Below are 17,524 nucleotides of genomic sequence, written 5' to 3' on the forward strand. Positions count from 1 at the left end.
ACAAGAAGATGCTGGCAAGCTTGATGGGAGACATTTAGTTTTCTTTGATCATTTTAACCCAATGCCCTTCATGACCACGAGGGTTAGCCAGCAGCCTGGGGACTAAAGGATTAACTACCTAAGCAGGTAGCAGGCAGCCAATAGAAATGCAGCTAGGAATTTCAAACTGGAACAAAGGAATTTTTTATTTTTCCCTCCTTTGTCCCTGGCCAGTTTCTCTCCAGGTACTGAGGGGGATAGATGTCATGTCTCTCTCCAAGAAAAGACTCTTCACTATCTGTAAGTAGGGTAAAGTTTAGATAAATCCATTAGGTTTTATTGTTTTATGGTTTAGGAATGGGAATCTGATGTCTGTGCATTTAAAAATGGGTTTTTCTCTCCTTTGTAACTAAGCTTTTGTCCAATGAGGGTCTCCCATGAGTATATTAATTGGTGACTTTTTTCCATCTAGTCATTATGCTTGTAACAGGAGTAGTGAGGTGATAAGAAAAGTTCTGTCTCTCTCTCTCTTTTTTTTTTTTTTTTTTAAATTAACCTGGTATAGGTTAATTTTTTTGTGTCCCGGTTTTACTTGATGGCTGAGATTTCCCAAGTGATCTTTTCTCTGGTTTTCTTACCATTACTTGGGTGGTGGCAAGATTTTATCACCAAAATCTAGGTTTTTAAGATGGGGGGGGGGGGAGTTTTATACCAAAGCCTGGAAAGATAAGGTTTTGGGGTACTTTTGAGGGCCCCCACTTCTTGCATTCCAGAGTGGGGAAGGAGCCTTGACAGCCCTAAATATTGTGTTCCAGGGGACTAATAAATGCTAGTTTGTTTTGACTGTCTTTTGTCACTGCATACAGCTGCTGGTTGCATAGCTCCCACTAGGGTGAGGAAGGGTGCAAGCTCATTTGGATCTCCTGAAGAAGCCACATTGAGAAACAGGTGCTGCATGCAAGGATGCAGTATCAGAGTAACAGAGCCATAGGGCTCTCCCTGGAGCAGGAGGTCAGGGCCTATAACTAACAAGGATACACTTCCAGTAAAGCTGTGCAAAAGTCAGAAGCACACTCTTAGTATCCATGACAGCAGGTTTTCCACACATCATATCCTTCTTGATGCTTTTTTCTTAACTCTTCCCAATTTTTAACATTTTTTTAAATTGTGTATGCCAGAAGTGGACAGTTATTCCAGTAACAGTGTCACTAATATTATATTTAGATATAACACTAATCCCCCTACTCCTGCTTGATATCCCTCCAGCCTATATAGCCACAGCTTGTGTTCTCGCTCACACAGCTTGTGTTCTTGCCTTCTGTGACTCAAAATGAACATATCTTACCAAGTATTCCAGGTGGTCTGTCCCTGACCCGTCCTCATCATTATTTACCACCAGCTTTTGTCATCTATACATTTTATCAGCAGTGGTTTTATGTTTTCTACCACATCATTGGTAAGATATTAGATAGCATGGTCCAGAAAGCAGATTTTTGAGTGACTGCACTAGAAACCTCTTGATTACTTTCTGATCTATCAATTAACCAGTTTTTAGTCATCTTAAGGTCTTAAAAGTTGTGGAATCCATGTTCCAACCCTTCCTATGCTGTAGTCTTTTGAGTCTTAGGACTATCTGGGGACAAATGTGGTAGAAACACATGCAGGAAACTGTTCTGCTGCTATAATTAAAACAAAATTACTGTCTTGTGATTTGAGGGACCAAATTACATGTACTAGTAGTATGTGGTGCTTAAATTCAAGTGGTGGTTGTACTTTCATACAGCAATCATTCTATTTTTGGAAACCCACTGAAATTCCAAGATACAAATGGGTTTTTGAAAGGATTAGTTAAAAATTCAATTCATGTTAGACTGATGAAGCAGTGAACAGCTGTTGCTGTGTTGGAAGTAGCTACTGATAAAGAGTTGTCATTCATATACTTTAAAAATATCCCTCCTTGTACCAGATTACTCTGCTGTCAGCTCTAAGTTAAGGTGATTCAAGGTAAATATATACGTAGAAGAGTTACATTTCTAATTCTGTCTGCAGGACTTCATAACTCATATCATGCATAAAACCAGCCTAGACCACAATTATGCCTTTTTGTTGGCAAACCTCAAACTAGGGTTCCTTATGCTCTGCAGGGTTTTGAAACCAAACCAGTATTTTTTTCTCCAAATTAGTATAAGTGTACTCAGACAAAATAGTAAGAGTTGTAGCCAGAAACTTTAAACTGCTTAAGTTCTTGGATGCCTAAATAAAGTGGCTTGGTTTTGAAAGTGGTCAGCCTCAGTTTTCTCCCTCTAACTTGGGATGGGAGCTATATATGCTTGCTTACCTTTCGTAGGTAAGCGCCAAAGCTTACAAATTTGGGTCATCGCTGCTTTTTTAACGTGTAGGCTTTTGTATAGAGGTGGGTTGTGCATTAATATCTGTGGATGATCACACTGGACTACAGTCTGGCCTCAAGTTAGTGTATTTTACTTCTGGGACCTGGAATCAGATTTCTAATCTCCAGTTCAGTGTTTTTTTTTAGCTTTTTAGTTTTCATGTTTCTGATGAGCTGATCTAAGGGTCATAAGTAACAAGGAAATCCTTGTGGTAGCCTTGTTCAACTCCAATAAGGTGATATTTGACACCAAATTGTGCTCTAGAGACTGCTTTAATTCCTCTCCCATGATGTTTGGGTGGAAACAATGAAAAATGGGCCAGTTTACGCTGTAAACAATATCGTCTTCCTGAGGCTGCAAAGAACCTGAAACTATAGTTATCATTCCTCTCAACAGTATAACTCTGAAATCTCAATTTGATAATTTCATTGTTGACATTAACTGTTTCACTACTAATCTTTTTAGCAAAAACATCCATCTAATGTGTTTATCTGCAATGTCATAAGTACCAACTCTCCCTTGAGCAACTTCGAAAACCTCCAGTTTTGCCATCTTATTTGTATAGCAAGTTAGACATTAGTCAGTACAAAAATGTGCACATATTGAAAACAGAATGTGGGGGCTGTGTAAAACTGCCTCGGGCTTCCTGTAGTCAGCGCTGGTCAGTTTCAGCAGCGGCTGACTTGGGGATGCCTGGGGCAGAGCAGCTGGGGTGCTTCTGGGTTGTTCCAGTAGCGCCGCTCCTCGGCGCTACTGGACCAACCCAGCAGCACCCAAGCTGCTCTGCCCCAGGCATCCTGATTCAGCCGCTGCTGAAACTGACCAGCAGCGGCTGAATCAGGACGCCTGGGGCAGAGCAGCTGGGGTGCTGCCGGGTTGGTCCAGTAGCGCCCAGAGCGGCGCTGCGGGACCAACCGGCAGCACGCTAGCTGCTCTACCACAGGCGTCCGGAGAAAAGCCTGGTCTGCTGGGGGAGAGGGGGAAAGCACTACCTGCGCCCCCCTCCCCAGCAGACGAGGGAGATGCGGGCGGCGGACCGAGACACACCGCGGTCCCGCCACCTGGGTCCTCCGTGGCTTTGCTCCGCGTCTCCCTGCGGCTCCCCCCAGCAGACCAGGGAGACGGGGAGCAAAGCCTCGGAGGACGCCGGCAGCGGGACAGCTGTGGCGCATCTGGGCTGTCCCGCTGCCCACGTGCTCCGCGGCTTTGCTCAGCGTCCCCCCAGCAGACCAGGGAGATGCGGAGCAGCTCTTCTCGCCCCGGAGGACGCATCTGGGCGACCCGCTGCTCCCGTCCTCCAGGGCGAGAAAAACCCCGTTCGTAACTGCGGATCCGACATAAGTCGGATCCGCGTAACTCGGGGACTGCCTGTATTGACTACTATGCTGATCGCTCTAGTACGTTTCCATGGATGCGGGACCTTGCTACAAAATTTGTCCAGACTACACAAGGCCTTATTAATAGGAAATAGTACTAACCCTTAAAGAGCGGAATGTATTTTTTCTGCTAGTTTATGGGATTCCTCACTAATAGATGCAGTTTTAGAGCTTCTGTGAACTGCGCTGCTGTGATTCAGCACTTTAGTAAGTGCATTTCAATTAGTTCAATAGTGTGAAATATGTTTTACTGAAAAGTTGATGTCTGTTCTGTGTATTTTGTGTCTACCCTACACTTTCTTATAAAGAGAGAGGAAATCTGTTCTCCGTGTATCCGAGTCTACTGCTGATACAAGGCTTCCACATATAAACAGATATTTCAAGAATGCAAACAACCTCTCATTTGGCTGCAATAGAATCTTCTGTATTTAAAGTTCTTGATGAGAAGCAAAGGAGAATCTAGGTTAAAATAGTTCAGGCTGAGGATTGGGGGTGGTTGTCAATACTTGACAAAGTGTGATTAAAACTTAATGTTTGTTTCCTTTTACGTTATCTTAAATCAAGTATGAGAAACATTAAGCGAGACTTCAAACTAGCTTGTTTGTACATTTAGTGGTTTTCTTGACTTCAGTATGGATTTATAGAGAATGACTTCAGCCTGCAGTGTTAGTTTTGACCTTGACTACTTCATGTTTTAACAGGACCTTAATATCATGTGTGACTTATAATGTTGCTAAATAAAGGGAGGAAATTCTCTCCAAACAAATATAGAAAAGTGTGAATATTCTCATTTTCTCTCTCATAATAAGAGAGGAACTTTTGCACTGAAAGACATCAGATCTAAATATTGAGTACTTTATACAAATAAAATAGGGTTTTTGTTGATCTGTCCACAGTGACACCGGAGATCTTTCCTGAGTGATGACCATTAATTGGAAGCAAATAATGTATGTAGATAGTCCAGGTTGTTCCTTTGACTGTAATAATGTTTTTATAAATGGAATTAACTTCCCATCATGATGTTTAACAGCTAGCACTCTTAGGTCTGAAGTTTGTCACACTCAAAATTATCTACAGATTTTGCCACCTCATTGCTAATCATGTTTAATAGATCAGCCACTGGTTTTGGTAAGGAAACTTGATGTGCTCCATTGATAACAATGTGGTTAGGTACTTGTTTTGTCTTTTGGACAATTCATGACCGTTTTTAGCTCTGTGCTACGATTACTAGAATGTTCTGAAGTAATTTGTCAAGAAGAATTTAATTCACCATTTGTCTGCCTCTTGTTTGATAAGCCAAAATCAAGTATTAATGTTGCTTTAATAGAAACTTTGTTTTCTAGTTCTAAAACAGAAATCTGAAATTTTCATTCAATCTTCAGAGTCTTTCTTATCCAGTCAGATGAAGACAGCTTAATCTTTAAAGAGCTATTAAACATAATATTCTGTGATATAACTTAAAGTCAACACATGTATCTCAATCCAGGTTGAGGACAGTTGAACAAGTCATATAAGTGTTGTCTGTTGTACTCTTTCTTATGTTGTGTACTGGGTGCATTTGATGGTATGTAATAGGTGGTATCAAAGTTAAGGTTGTTTGTGAATCTCTCCCCTGATTCTAAAAGAGACGGTTAGTACAATGGTCACTAACCAGTAGATTGGGATCCACTGGTAGATCTTGGATCCTCTGACAGATGATCCTAACTGGTTTGGCCAGGAGCCTATCAAGTGCAAGCACTTCAGCACTGCTGACCCCTTCTGCCATGCTGTTCCCGCCCTCTGCCTTGGACCTGTCCCCCCCGGAGCCACCTGCTTGCTGTGTAGGGTGGAGAGACAAAAGAAGGGAGGTCTGATGTCAGGGTGTTGTCCTCCCTACTGACCTGTACCCCATCTCCAGAGAATGAACAGGGTGGGGCCTCAGAGAAGGGGCGAGGTGGGGCAGGGCCTTAAAGAAGAGGTGGGGAAGGAGGTGGGACCAAGGGTACTTGGGTTTGAGGTAGATCCTGGATTGACTTAAATAGAAAGTGATCTTGTGCTTTAAAAGGTTGGAGACCACTGGGTTAGTGGCTTTCACAAACTTTAGGAGTGTAAGCTACTAGTCGACTATCCGTAAGCAAAAGCTTACCAGATAGTCGACTAGTCCCTTGACTAGTCACTTCTCCCCATCAGAGGCAGCAATGGGGGGAGGGGGTGAGCAGGAGCCAGTGCTTGCGGGACCTGGCTTAAAAGCTGGTTCCCCTAGCACCATTTCTGCTGGAGGCAGGGGGGTAGTGGGGACTAGGCACGAGCTGGAAAATTTGCTGATTCCCAGTTCATGCCCGGTCCCAGATGCCATGTCTCTGCTTTTTAAATGTATTAAGAGCCTGCTGGTGTGCAGCGAGGGGACCTTGCACAAGCCAGTAATCAGCTGTCCTGGCTCGTGCTGGGTCCCTTCTGCTGCACTTTAGCTTTTTAAATACATTAAGAGCAGACAGCGTCTCCCCCACTTATCGACTAGTTGATGGAAAATCCACTGACTAGTGGATTAATTGATTAAACTAAATTTAACATTCCTAACTGATATTACTTAATTTCCTGGCTTTTATTTTTTCATAATTACAAGTTAACTTTGTAGTAATGTTTTTATGTAACTGATATTGTAATTAACATATGTAACTGAATTATAATTCTTTGCTCAGAAAATGTTGTCTGTGATATCCATGTTGCATATTTGTGATCTGTGATCCTGTAGAGAGCCCATTTCAGTTTTTGTGGATTTTGTGAATTAAATTTAAGCCTTGTTACACTGGCATCTTTGAGTAACTTCCTTACAGTGCAGGCCAAAACAAAAAACTAACAACCCCCCTTCATCTAGATCTCTTTCCCAATGTTTGTTTTACTGTGTCCATTCTGTTACACACAGGTACAGGGTGAAACTATGTCCACTTTTTGAGCGGTATTGACTGTACAGAGGGCTGGAAGTTTTAACGTGGTAAATGGAGATGGTAAACAGGATTCCATTCTCAAAAGATAATGGTGACATCTAAAGCAAATGTATCTAAAAACTAAATGTTTTCCTTGTGACATCTAGAGTAAACTTATGACCATTTGAAATTTTAAAGTGATGCCATTTCAGTTAAACTTTTTCAAAAAATTCTGAAACAGAATACAGGGAGAGGAAGAATGTATATATTTTTGCACTTTAAAACCATATGAAAATGTACAAACTTTGGTGGGAGGGCAGAAAAGGGAGGGAACTCTTATGAACCAAAACTAAGTCTCAATCCAAAAAATATTGTTTAACTACAATAAACTGAAACTAGAAGTCTAGAATGGCTATCTCTAACTGCAACCTTGCTTCTGAAACATGATGTTCATGTTTTCTTTAAGATATGGCTGTATTTGCAATACTAAATGTACTTTTATTTGGGCAACAAAAGTTCATCCTGATAAAGCAGTTTTACATGTGTTAACTAAATCTTCTCTTTCATACTATAAGCTGCTATCTTTGTGAAAATGTCCCTTTAAAAGCATCCAGTTATGGTGATATTTGCCTACTTTTTTCCAAAGCATTTTCTGCTTTAAAATGACATGATGATAATCCTGCAATATGCAGGATATTTTTTCAGATAAATACAGAAGCTTTATCTTATGAAACTGTGAACATGAACTTTACAGCAGCTTATCCTTTCTAGTTCGTTGGAAGCTTATCTTGCTGTTTCCTTGTGTTCTGAGTTCCCTGTTAAAGGCTGAACAACTTAGATTTTAACTGCTGTGTGTGTAATAAGCCTGATCTTTCAGAGAGTTACTTCACTGAGGCTAGGCTGTGGTTTGTGACACAGAGAGAGGCAAAGAAATAACTGCAAAATGACCAAGACTGGCATCTTTACATTCCTTCAGAGTTTGCTTTTTTTTTTTAATTGTAAGCTCCTTGTATAGATGGTTCTCTAAAGAGGTTTGTTTCTTTCCATACCATCCCATTTAGTCTTTGGAATGCATGCAGCAAAAGGGCAAGCCCCCAAAGTGACTTTCCAGTCTGTTTTTGTGATTCCAGCCAAGTTCTCTTTAATGTATGGCGCAGGCTAAGTTGAGCTGGCACTCTCAGAGCAGCAGCTGCGCTTTAGTTCTGTGGTATTCTAAGTGGCACTGTGTGATAATAGACAGGCTGTGCTATTTACTTGGACTAAAGTGCCTGGACTGGCGCACACAGATATTTTATGAAATCTGAAAGCATGAGGATAAAAGAGATTTCCTTGAGACAAGATCCTGATCTAAGAAAAGAGTTGGCATTGCTAGCTCGGGGATGTGATTTTGTTTTACCTTCTCGATTTAAGAAGAGACTAAAAGCTTTCCAGCAAGTCCAGGTTTGTTGTTCTCTATATAATGCTTCCCCTTCTTGTGAAGGCACAACTTTGATCACCTGTAAACCTAATGAAATACTTAAGTTCTGTATTAACTAGGAATATTTAAATGTAACATTTGAATAATTAAATACTATGTGTGTTTTGAAAAGTAGATACTGTGCCTTAGTCCTGTTATGTGAATTGTTTTGAAAGCTAAAACAAATTCATAAATTTAAAATAGCTTACGCATGATTTGTTTAGAGATGTGTGTGAATTCGGAAGTTTGGTATACTTAATTAGCGCCAGTCGTGTTAAAATAATAATGCCATTATTATCTATGTGCACTTTCCCCATGGGCTTTAAGTTACTCCTCACTAAAACTAGATACACAAAAGTAGTCTGCAGCTTTGCCCAAATATAAATGTACTCCCTTAGCATTCTGTGTTGAATTCCACACATTATGTAACCTAAGACATTACCATTTTGAACTTGATGGCTCAGATCAATCCATAGTAAATAAGATTTAATATTACTATGTATTGCACATCTATCTGCATAACTGCTGCTTTTCAACCAGTGAGTTAAATCCACCATTTTACAAAGTGACGTCATAATTATTTGTGTGATCATGCATTTCAAATACTGTTAGTCAATTAAAATTGTACTCTTATAGAAGAGAAGTGCTCCAAGAGAACCATATTTTGTAAACTATGGCAAGTGTGCTTGTTTAGTTATGAAAAGTTAACAAATGCAATTTTAAAATTAACCTATATTCAAGCATCATTGAGTATTGTCATAATTTCTGATGTTTCAGAGCTTCAAGAGTTAATGTATCCACCCTTTATTAGATTACCCCCACCTCCCAATCTTTTATGCCTGACATTTTTGTACCCTGTTTATTTAGGAAAAGATTGGCTGCCAAACGTGAAATTTATAATTATCTTAATGTAAATATGGCCTACAATTTAATTCTAAATTCGAGGTCTAATGCACTAGTCTCTTTCAGGTGACCTTCGAGAGAGGGCCAAAGAACTCTATAAGGCTATAAATGTTTTGGTCTCCTGTTAGCTTAACATATTAGATTTAAAAAGTGAATGGTGGTGGTTTAGAGTTGGTTACATTAAACTTTATTTGGAAAGGTCATACTCCATTGTAAAGCAAACATATAAGGCTGATCCTGCTGTTTCTGAAGCATTTAATGTAAATTTGCTGAGTGTGAAAAGATTTTTATTACTGCAAAATTTAGTTTTGGTAGGTTTGAGTACTGAAGAGAGATGGACATAAAAAACTGAATACAGCCTGAAAATTACAAGAAGTCAGAAATGCTTCGTGCTATTTAATCTTGTATCTGGTAATTCAGTTAAATGTTTAGAGGTATCAGAGCTTGAGGATGGCTTATTCTAGTCACAACACCTTTCTGTAAACAAATCAGTATTACCTTCTCTGGTGAAAATAATCTTTTAACAATAAAATGATACTTATATTGTCATGAAAATTTTGATTGCTTCAGGTGGGAAGGAGCACTAAATATATATATGTGTGTGTGTGTGTGTGTGTGTGTGTGTGTGTGTGTGTGTGTGTGTGTGTGTGTGTGTGTGTGTGTGTGTGTGTGTGTGTGTGTGCGCGCGCGCCAATAGGCATATAATATCACTAAAGGAAACTTAGAATAAGTGCTTGCAAATCACTATGGCCTTATTCACTCTGCAATTTGTAATTGTTTAAACATGTTAACAAACATACTTGTAAAATCTAGTATGGACCAGGAACAAACACTTGTTGCCAAGTTACTTTTAACCCTAGTGTTAAATATTTCTTCTGTGTAAATATTTCTTCGGTGTATGTGTTACGGGTTCCATTTGTTACTTAATGTGTACACAATTATAATTTGCAATGTTGTTGTAAACCAAAATGCTCAGTGTAGAATGGGGAGGAGGGAGAAATAGCTTATGACATTCTATATTTCTTTATGAAAATAGAGAAGATCTGAATGATTTTTTAAAGTGTCTCCTGTTTTGTTTTTTGTATAAGTATCAGGGGTGTCAAGTTGGTTTGTCACTGATTTTTCCTGAAGATCTTCTGGGAGACTCAGAATGTGCTTGATGTGTGCTGGTTGGGATTTTTTTCAGCAAAACTATTTTTTTCGGAAAACATTGATTTGCCAAAATTGAAATTTTTAGTTGACATGAGTTTTGGCAAAACATTAATTTGGAAAATTTCTCAAGATAGAATTTCAAGAGACAGCCCACAACAGAGGTCTTCAGCTATTTTTAGTTTTTTTTTATTATTTTTTTTATTTTGTTTAAAACTAGAGAGTTACCACCACAACCAGAATAGCCAATAGCCTAGTAGTAGCTAGGGCATTAGTAATCAAATCCCAATTCTGAATTGGCATAGCATGAAACTTAGCCCTCACATCCTTTAGGAGTTCCCTAACCACCCAGGCTATTGGCTATTCTGGGTAGAACAGAGATTTCTGTTCTCCCCTAACTTTTTGTAGTCTCAAAAGTTGGTAGAACACTGTTTCCCACCCAGCTCTAATCCAAATGATTTTTACTTCTAGTAGTGACCACTATATAATAAGTGCTTTCCAAATAGAAGTAGAGATAGTCCATGCTTCATGAACCTCATGTTGAAGTTATGCAGCTGTTGAGAATGGGGTCGAAGGGGGGAAAGGAGAGAGAAGCGTTAAGTTGTCTGACCATAGCTTACTAGCCTCCTCTAGGTTGCGTAACTTTCCCTTTTGAATGTGTCAGTTCCCTATTTTTCTGGTGATTATAGTGCTTTTCAGTAGAGGAGATGACAAGATTTCACTTTCTAATGTAAAAACCAGAATATAAATATTTCAGTTTTCAGACATCATAAAGAAGCAAAAATAGAACTAACCCACATATTTTTGTAGACTGACTTTTAAGGTTTTTTTGAAATGTGGAGATCAGATACAATGTTTTACTTGTTAGACAAACTCCAGATTTTCTCTAGAAGACTTATTGCAATTAATACTGAACTCTGAAATAAATACCCAAAAAAGGAATAACTATATAACAAGATTTTGTTCTTAGTTTGTATATGAATGTATGCCACTAAAACTCTTGTGAGGTCATTCAGATTGATTGGCACTACAGTGGCTTCTGGAACAAATCAGTGGGCTTCCTTACCAGAGCTTTCCCTATAAATGGCTCCCCAAATAGAACCAATATGCTTTGTGAAAGTTGTCTTATGTACTACAGTAGGAATCACAGGAAAACTGGATGACCTTGAATTGAAGAGTCTGGGGACAGACTATTTTCCAGTATTTGGTTTTGTTATGTTGGGGACTAGAGGTGATAAAATTGGAGGCAGGCTTTAAAAAAAAAAAAACCACACCCTGAAACAAATCAGATCAGACGTTCAAAACCGATGTGTAAAAAAAAAAAAAAAAAATCTCAGGCCTAAAATCTGTGTTTTACCATGTTAGTGAAAATATTGACTTTCTCAGTACAGGCAGTCCCCGGGTTACACGGATCCGACTTACATCAGATCCCTACTTACAAACGGGGTGAGGCAACCCCGCACTAGCTGCTTTTCCCCCTATCAGACCAGGGAGACACAAAGCTAGCGCCCCACCCAGCAGACCAGGGAGACGCGGATCGGCTTTTCTCAGCAGACACCTCAGCTTGAGAATAAAGGATTGAGGGAAGTGAGGTGTGGGAGAATAAAACTGAGCTCTGGAGAAATGTGTGGCTAGAGTTTCCTCTACAATATGTACCAGTTCCGACTTACATACAAATTCAACTTAAGAACAAACCTACAGTCCCTATCTTGTACGTAACCCGGGGACTGCCTGTAATCAAAATTATTTTTCATAGGTAAGCAGAATTTTGCATTGATTATATGTAAAAGGGGTTATTCAGGAGATTTCAGATACTCTCTTAATCCATAATACTTAGGCTATGTCTAGACTGCAAGCCTTTTTCGAAAGAGGCTTTTTCGAAAGATACTTTCGAAAAAGCCTCTTTCGTAAAAGAGTATCTAGACTACAACCAGTACTTTTGAAAAAGCAAGCCGCTTTTTCGGTAGAGAGTACCCGGGCAGTCTGGATGCTGTCTTTCGAAAAAGCACAGTTTGCATTACATAGCATCTTTTTTCGAAAGAGCACTTTTGAAAAAAGACGTTATTCCTCGTAATGAGGTTTTCTGGTTCGAAAAAACTGCCGCGTTCTTTCGATTTACTTTCAAAAGAACGTGGCAGCAGTCTAGATGTAGGGGAAGTTTTTTCAAAAAAAAGGCCACTTTTTTCGAAAAAACTCTGTAGTCTACACACCCTTAGTGTGTAGTGAATTGGTAATATGAAACTTTAAAAGGCAGCTGTATCCCAAAGGCTTGTCAGTTTCCTTGAAACATTGGTGTCAGAAGTCAGCCACATGGAACACATGTCATCTGTATTGGAAACTTAAATCTATGAAGTTTGTGAACTGAACTAAAAGGATTGTTGCATGCTGATAGCTGAGTTGGGTATTTTACCCAGTGTTTGGTGACATCTGTCAGAACTAATATGTATGCCATCATTCAAGCACCAAACAGCCAAACTACATCAAAATTCAGAACAAGTGGTCAACAAAGAACTGTATAAGAATGCCTATTTGCATGACTTAAAATATACAACTTAATATTATTGATAATTGACATGATTAATGATAGCACAAGTGAAACGTACTTTCAGATTTTATTTAATGGGACATCTGCTGCTGCATCTTCTCGCACATTTCTTTGAAGGTTACATAAGTGATCAAATCCAGCTTCATGCGCACATTCAGGCTGTCTTCTGTCAATCGTATGGCAGGGAGATGAGGAGGTAGGAGTGCAGGAGTCTGGGTTGGGATGTATGAGGGGCCCAGGGCAGGGGATTTGGGTGTACGATGGTCTCAGGGCACAATGTTGGGGTGTGGGGTGCAGGAGTATTATGGCAGGGACCTGGGTATGTGGGGGCACAGGAGTTTGGGGATGTGGGGCTATGAGAGGCTCAGGGCAGGGAGTTTAGATTCATGATGGGCTCAAGGCAGGAGGCTGGGGTATGTGGGGAGTGCAGGAGTGTTATGATGCTGTGGCTCGATGGGAGCTGGGTCCCTACTGGGGGCTTGTTGGCTAGGCCTCATTTTTGAATAAAGTAAAATATTATGTCCAACACCAAAGGTTTCAACATTGTTTTTGTGACAGGAGTGGGGAACCTTTTTTGGGGCCACTGACCCACAGAAAAATAAGTCGGGGACCACACAAGTGAGAAGGGGGAAAAAAACCTCCAAAACACCCCCCCTGACCCTCACTGATGTGGCTCCCACCTGAAATACCTGACTCCCCTGGTGCTCCAGCCCTATGGTGGGGGGAGAGGCAAGGAGGGCTTAGGTTCAAGGCCTCAGGCCACATTTACTTTTCTGAGGTTCCAGGGTTAATGGATTTTGTGGGCCCCCCAGGCTCTGGATTGAGGTAAAAAATGGGGGTTCAAGTGCGTGGAACAGGGCTGCCAATGATTGGGACAAGGATGGAGGTGCAGGACCTAGGCAGGAGGTGGGGGTACAGGAGGGGGTGAGGGTGGGAGGTAGGGTGCAGGAAGCCTACAGGAAGTATTTCCCGGGGGAAAGAAAATGGCAGCACTCATGGAGCCATTTTTGGTTCCACTTGCACCCTTCATGTCGGATCCAGCGGGGAGGCTCAGGGCTTTTTCCCCACTCCCCTCTACTCCGCAGGAAGCCGGTGCTGGAGTTCCAATCTTGCGGCAGCCCATGAGGCTGTAATGCCAGCTCCGGCTTCCTGCTGGGAGTGAGCTGGGGGGCTCCAGAAGAGCCATATTTGGCTCCCTAGTGAGCCATATTTGTTTCGCAAGCCATAGGCTGCTGATCCCTGACCTACATCATGTGATGTAGCCAATACAATGGAAACTACCAAAATAAAAAAAACTTGTTCGTCTTTCAGTCCTCTTGCTCTGCAGATAACTTGCTGGATTCCTGAATCATTGGGTCTAAAAAAATCTTGACTTTATTAGAGCCATATTACAGTAAGAAATATCATTGCCACCTTTTGATCTCTTATATAAATATATTTCCACAAATTATATAAACCTGCTCCTCCCACTTAAAGGTATTTGAGCAAAAATAGACATTGGAGTAAAAAAATAAAGGTAGAGTGAAGGTATGTTAAATTCCACTGTTGATTCTCTCTCTATCACTTGTTGGCTATTAAAATTGTAAACTTTTTCAAAAGGAGCCTGTTCTGTTAATTTAGATGAAATATAGGGGCCCAAAGACTCAATGGTTCTAACATACCCAATCACTGTCCACTGTTTAAACAAGATTCAGGGTTTGATACAGAGGCCTCAGCCTGGTTAGTACCATTGCAAACACACTGTTAAAAGTCCTTTTAACATTTTATTTATGGTACAGAAACAGGAAAAGCTGTTAAGTATTTGAGTATTATATTAAATACATTTTCCTTTCTTTTAAACGCATCCCTTGTCCCCTTTCTCTTTCACAGCAGTTTTTAGAAAAAAGGGGGGAAAAAAACCTTGTTTTGACAGTCTCTTAAATAATTATCTTTTTTGGGGAAAATTCATTGAGATTGGTTGGAGCTGGTAAGTCCAATTCCATTTTCAGTGAAGACAGAACAAACAGCTAAAATGGAGAAGAATAGCAAAGATAGAAAATGCAGCTTCTGCTTGTTGTTGACTTTCACTCATTGTTAGAAAAACATTGGTACAGCAAACAATCATAGCAACTCCAAGACATGACAACTCGTACCAGCATCTCTGTCTAGGGAATTGCTTTTTATAACCTATTTGGTCACAGGCTTAGAGCTTTGTTGCAAAATATGCAGTCTTGGTGGGCTAAACCAGATTCTTACTAGACAGAAAGGGAAAAGGAGACAGGAAAAGGAAAGGACACATGAAGGGAAGAAGAGGTGGGGAAAAGAAACAATCTCACTTTCTAGGTTTAACTGATCAGGACATCTTTCAGGAGTGGGATTAAGACGTTATAGGTGGCAGCCATGATGGCAAAACCTCTCCGGTGATTGTTTTTTTTTTTCCTAAAGTTTCTTTAAGGGCCCACGAGGGAATTGTGGTTGAAGTTGCTTCCCCCATCATTTTGTCCACCAGTTAGGCTAAATATCTGACATACTGATTTTTCATTGATTTTTCTTGTTTACCAGACATGATCTTAACATAGTCCTTGACTTACACCAGCATGGCTTTTTTGTTTGAACTAATTCAGCTTTTCCCAGCAATCTTTCTCATAGATTATGAATTTACACTTTTTATAGTTGAATTCACAATTAGAGTGAATTTGTAAACCCAGTTATCACAACAGGACGTGCCCTCCCATGTGCCTGGAGAGTGCCTGGCGTGCTATAACTAAACATTAAATATCTTCAGGACCTCAGGCTTCTCTGTGTGGTTGCATTAACGGTTGCATTATAATTTACTTCGAAAGCAGATAAGCAGTCTGCCTTGTGTAAGCTGTTTTAATATATCTGCACTCCACATTCCTTTAACTAGTGCAGGAGCAGTACTGGTACCTTTTCATAATTGTCCAAAGAAGTGCTATGTTGGACAATTCAAGATATTGTGGGACCCGGCATTCTGGCAAACGAGTAATATCTCAAAACACTGTCCACATACATATTTCATTGTAGATATGTGCATGTTGAGTACACTTTAGTTTCTTGACAGTTTCCATTTTAATTGCATTTGGGAACTTTTTTTCTTCTTCCTCAGAGTATTAGGTACTAGGCTATTCAATATGATCATAGGTCCTCAGAATTCAAACATTCTCCATCTTGTGACATGATCATGCTGTTGATTGGTGATGTTTATTCTGCCTCAGAAGGTCACATGCCTGAACAGTGTGGCATTTGCTGATCCTTCTGCAGAAGAGTGCAGCAACCTAGAGAATCTTATCTCAGGGAATTCCTCCTTGAGCATCATTACACCCACAGTCAGGCCTGGTCACTGAAAAGTACGAGATCTTTGAAGAGTGATTCTGCATGTCTGACCTCACAGATTGTGAAAATAAACCTCAAATAATCTGTTTTAAGAATCTTTGGGAGGCAATGGTAGGAGAAAGTGCATAGACCCTCAGTGAGAAGAGAGGCCCATTCACTCTTAAGAGTGACTCCTAGATTTCATAAAAACTTGATGCTTTCATACTTAAAAGGTGCCTCTCAGCTTCAAAAGAGATCCCTGAGCAGCCATACCAGTATTGTTTGAACTGAATTGGACTTGCCTTCTATCTCACTAGGTATCACGTTGGCTATTTGGGTTTGTTTGTCCCACGATCAAGCCTTGGCAAAGTTTGACTATTCTATTACCAGTAGTATGAATACCATCTGTTAGAGGATGACCAGCGTCTACAAATCCAGCAACAAGAATAATTTATATTAGCACCTTCTCCCATGCCAGTTTCCTTCATACAGATGCAGTTTGAAGTACTATATCACAGCAGATTGTATCTGCTGCCACAGAGCTTACCATTTTATTGGTACTCAATTCCACAAGACTATTACCATTGGCCCAATCTGCAACAGTGGATCTAATGTAGTCTATTGTACCAGTAGTAAATAAAGAGCATCCCACATTATCACTGTTCCAATGGGGAACAGCACTATCTTTTCATGAGCACTACTTGCACCTCATTATCTTCAGAGGTATATGGAGAAGTCTCTGATAATATTGCAGTTTTCTGTGCTCTCGGCATACTCTATTCTACAGAATCTTCATGGGGTAGCCAAGTTAGTCTGTACAGAAAAAAACAAGTGGTCTGGTAACACTTCATAGACTAACAAAACATGTAGATGGTATCATGTGCTACCAGACCATTTGTTGTTGTTTTTCTACTCTACAGAGTAAGCCAAACACCCAACTACAGTAAAACTCCAATTGTCCAGCATCCAATGGTCCGGCACTCCCAATAGTCCGGCACCAACTGGAACCCGGAAGTGCTCCAGCCAGCCGGACAATTGGAGCGGCTCTGTGCCGCTTCCCCAAGTCCGCTGCTGAAACTGACCAGTGGTGGACTTGGGAAAGGGGTGCTGCCGGGTTGGTCCCGCTGCGTCGCCCCTCACCCCCCTGCTTGGCACCTGGCAGCACCCCAGCTGATCTGCCCCAGGGCTTACCCAAGTCGGCCGCTGGTCAGTTTCAGCAGTGGCGGACTTGGGAAGCTGTGGGACAGAGTAGCTGGAGTGCTGCCGGGTTGGTCCCGCAGTGCCGCCTCCGCCCCTCAGCTGAGCGGCGCTGCGGGACCAACCCAGCAGCACCCCAGCTGTTCTGCCCCAAGGCTTCCCCAAGTCTGCCGCTGCTGAAACTGACCAGCGGCGGACTTGGGGAAGGGTGGGCAGAGCAGCTGGGGTGCTGCCCAGTTGGTCCCTCAGCGCCGCTTAGGTGAGGGGCAGCAGCGGTGCTGCAGGACCAACCCACCAGCACCGCAGCTGCTCTG

General features: G+C 41.0%; 1 protein-coding gene across 3 annotated transcripts in view; it reads left to right on the forward strand.

Moving 5' to 3' along the window:
• The window catches only part of PPP2R3B (protein phosphatase 2 regulatory subunit B''beta), a 90,787-nt gene that overhangs the window by 26,496 nt on the left and 46,767 nt on the right, over window positions 1-17,524 (forward strand). Inside the window, exon 1 of one of the 3 annotated variants that reach the window (XM_006135847.4) lies at window positions 7,412-8,088. The exons of the other annotated variants lie outside the window; for them this stretch is intronic. Coding sequence (XP_006135909.2) covers window positions 7,942-8,088 — 147 coding nt within the window. The 5' untranslated portion in view covers window positions 7,412-7,941. Of the gene's footprint in view, window positions 1-7,411; window positions 8,089-17,524 lie in introns of those variants that run through there. 3 annotated transcript variants of the gene reach the window in all.

The sequence above is a fragment of the Pelodiscus sinensis genome, chromosome 1 (genome assembly GCF_049634645.1).
Source record: "Pelodiscus sinensis isolate JC-2024 chromosome 1, ASM4963464v1, whole genome shotgun sequence".
NCBI lineage: Eukaryota > Metazoa > Chordata > Testudines > Trionychidae > Pelodiscus > Pelodiscus sinensis.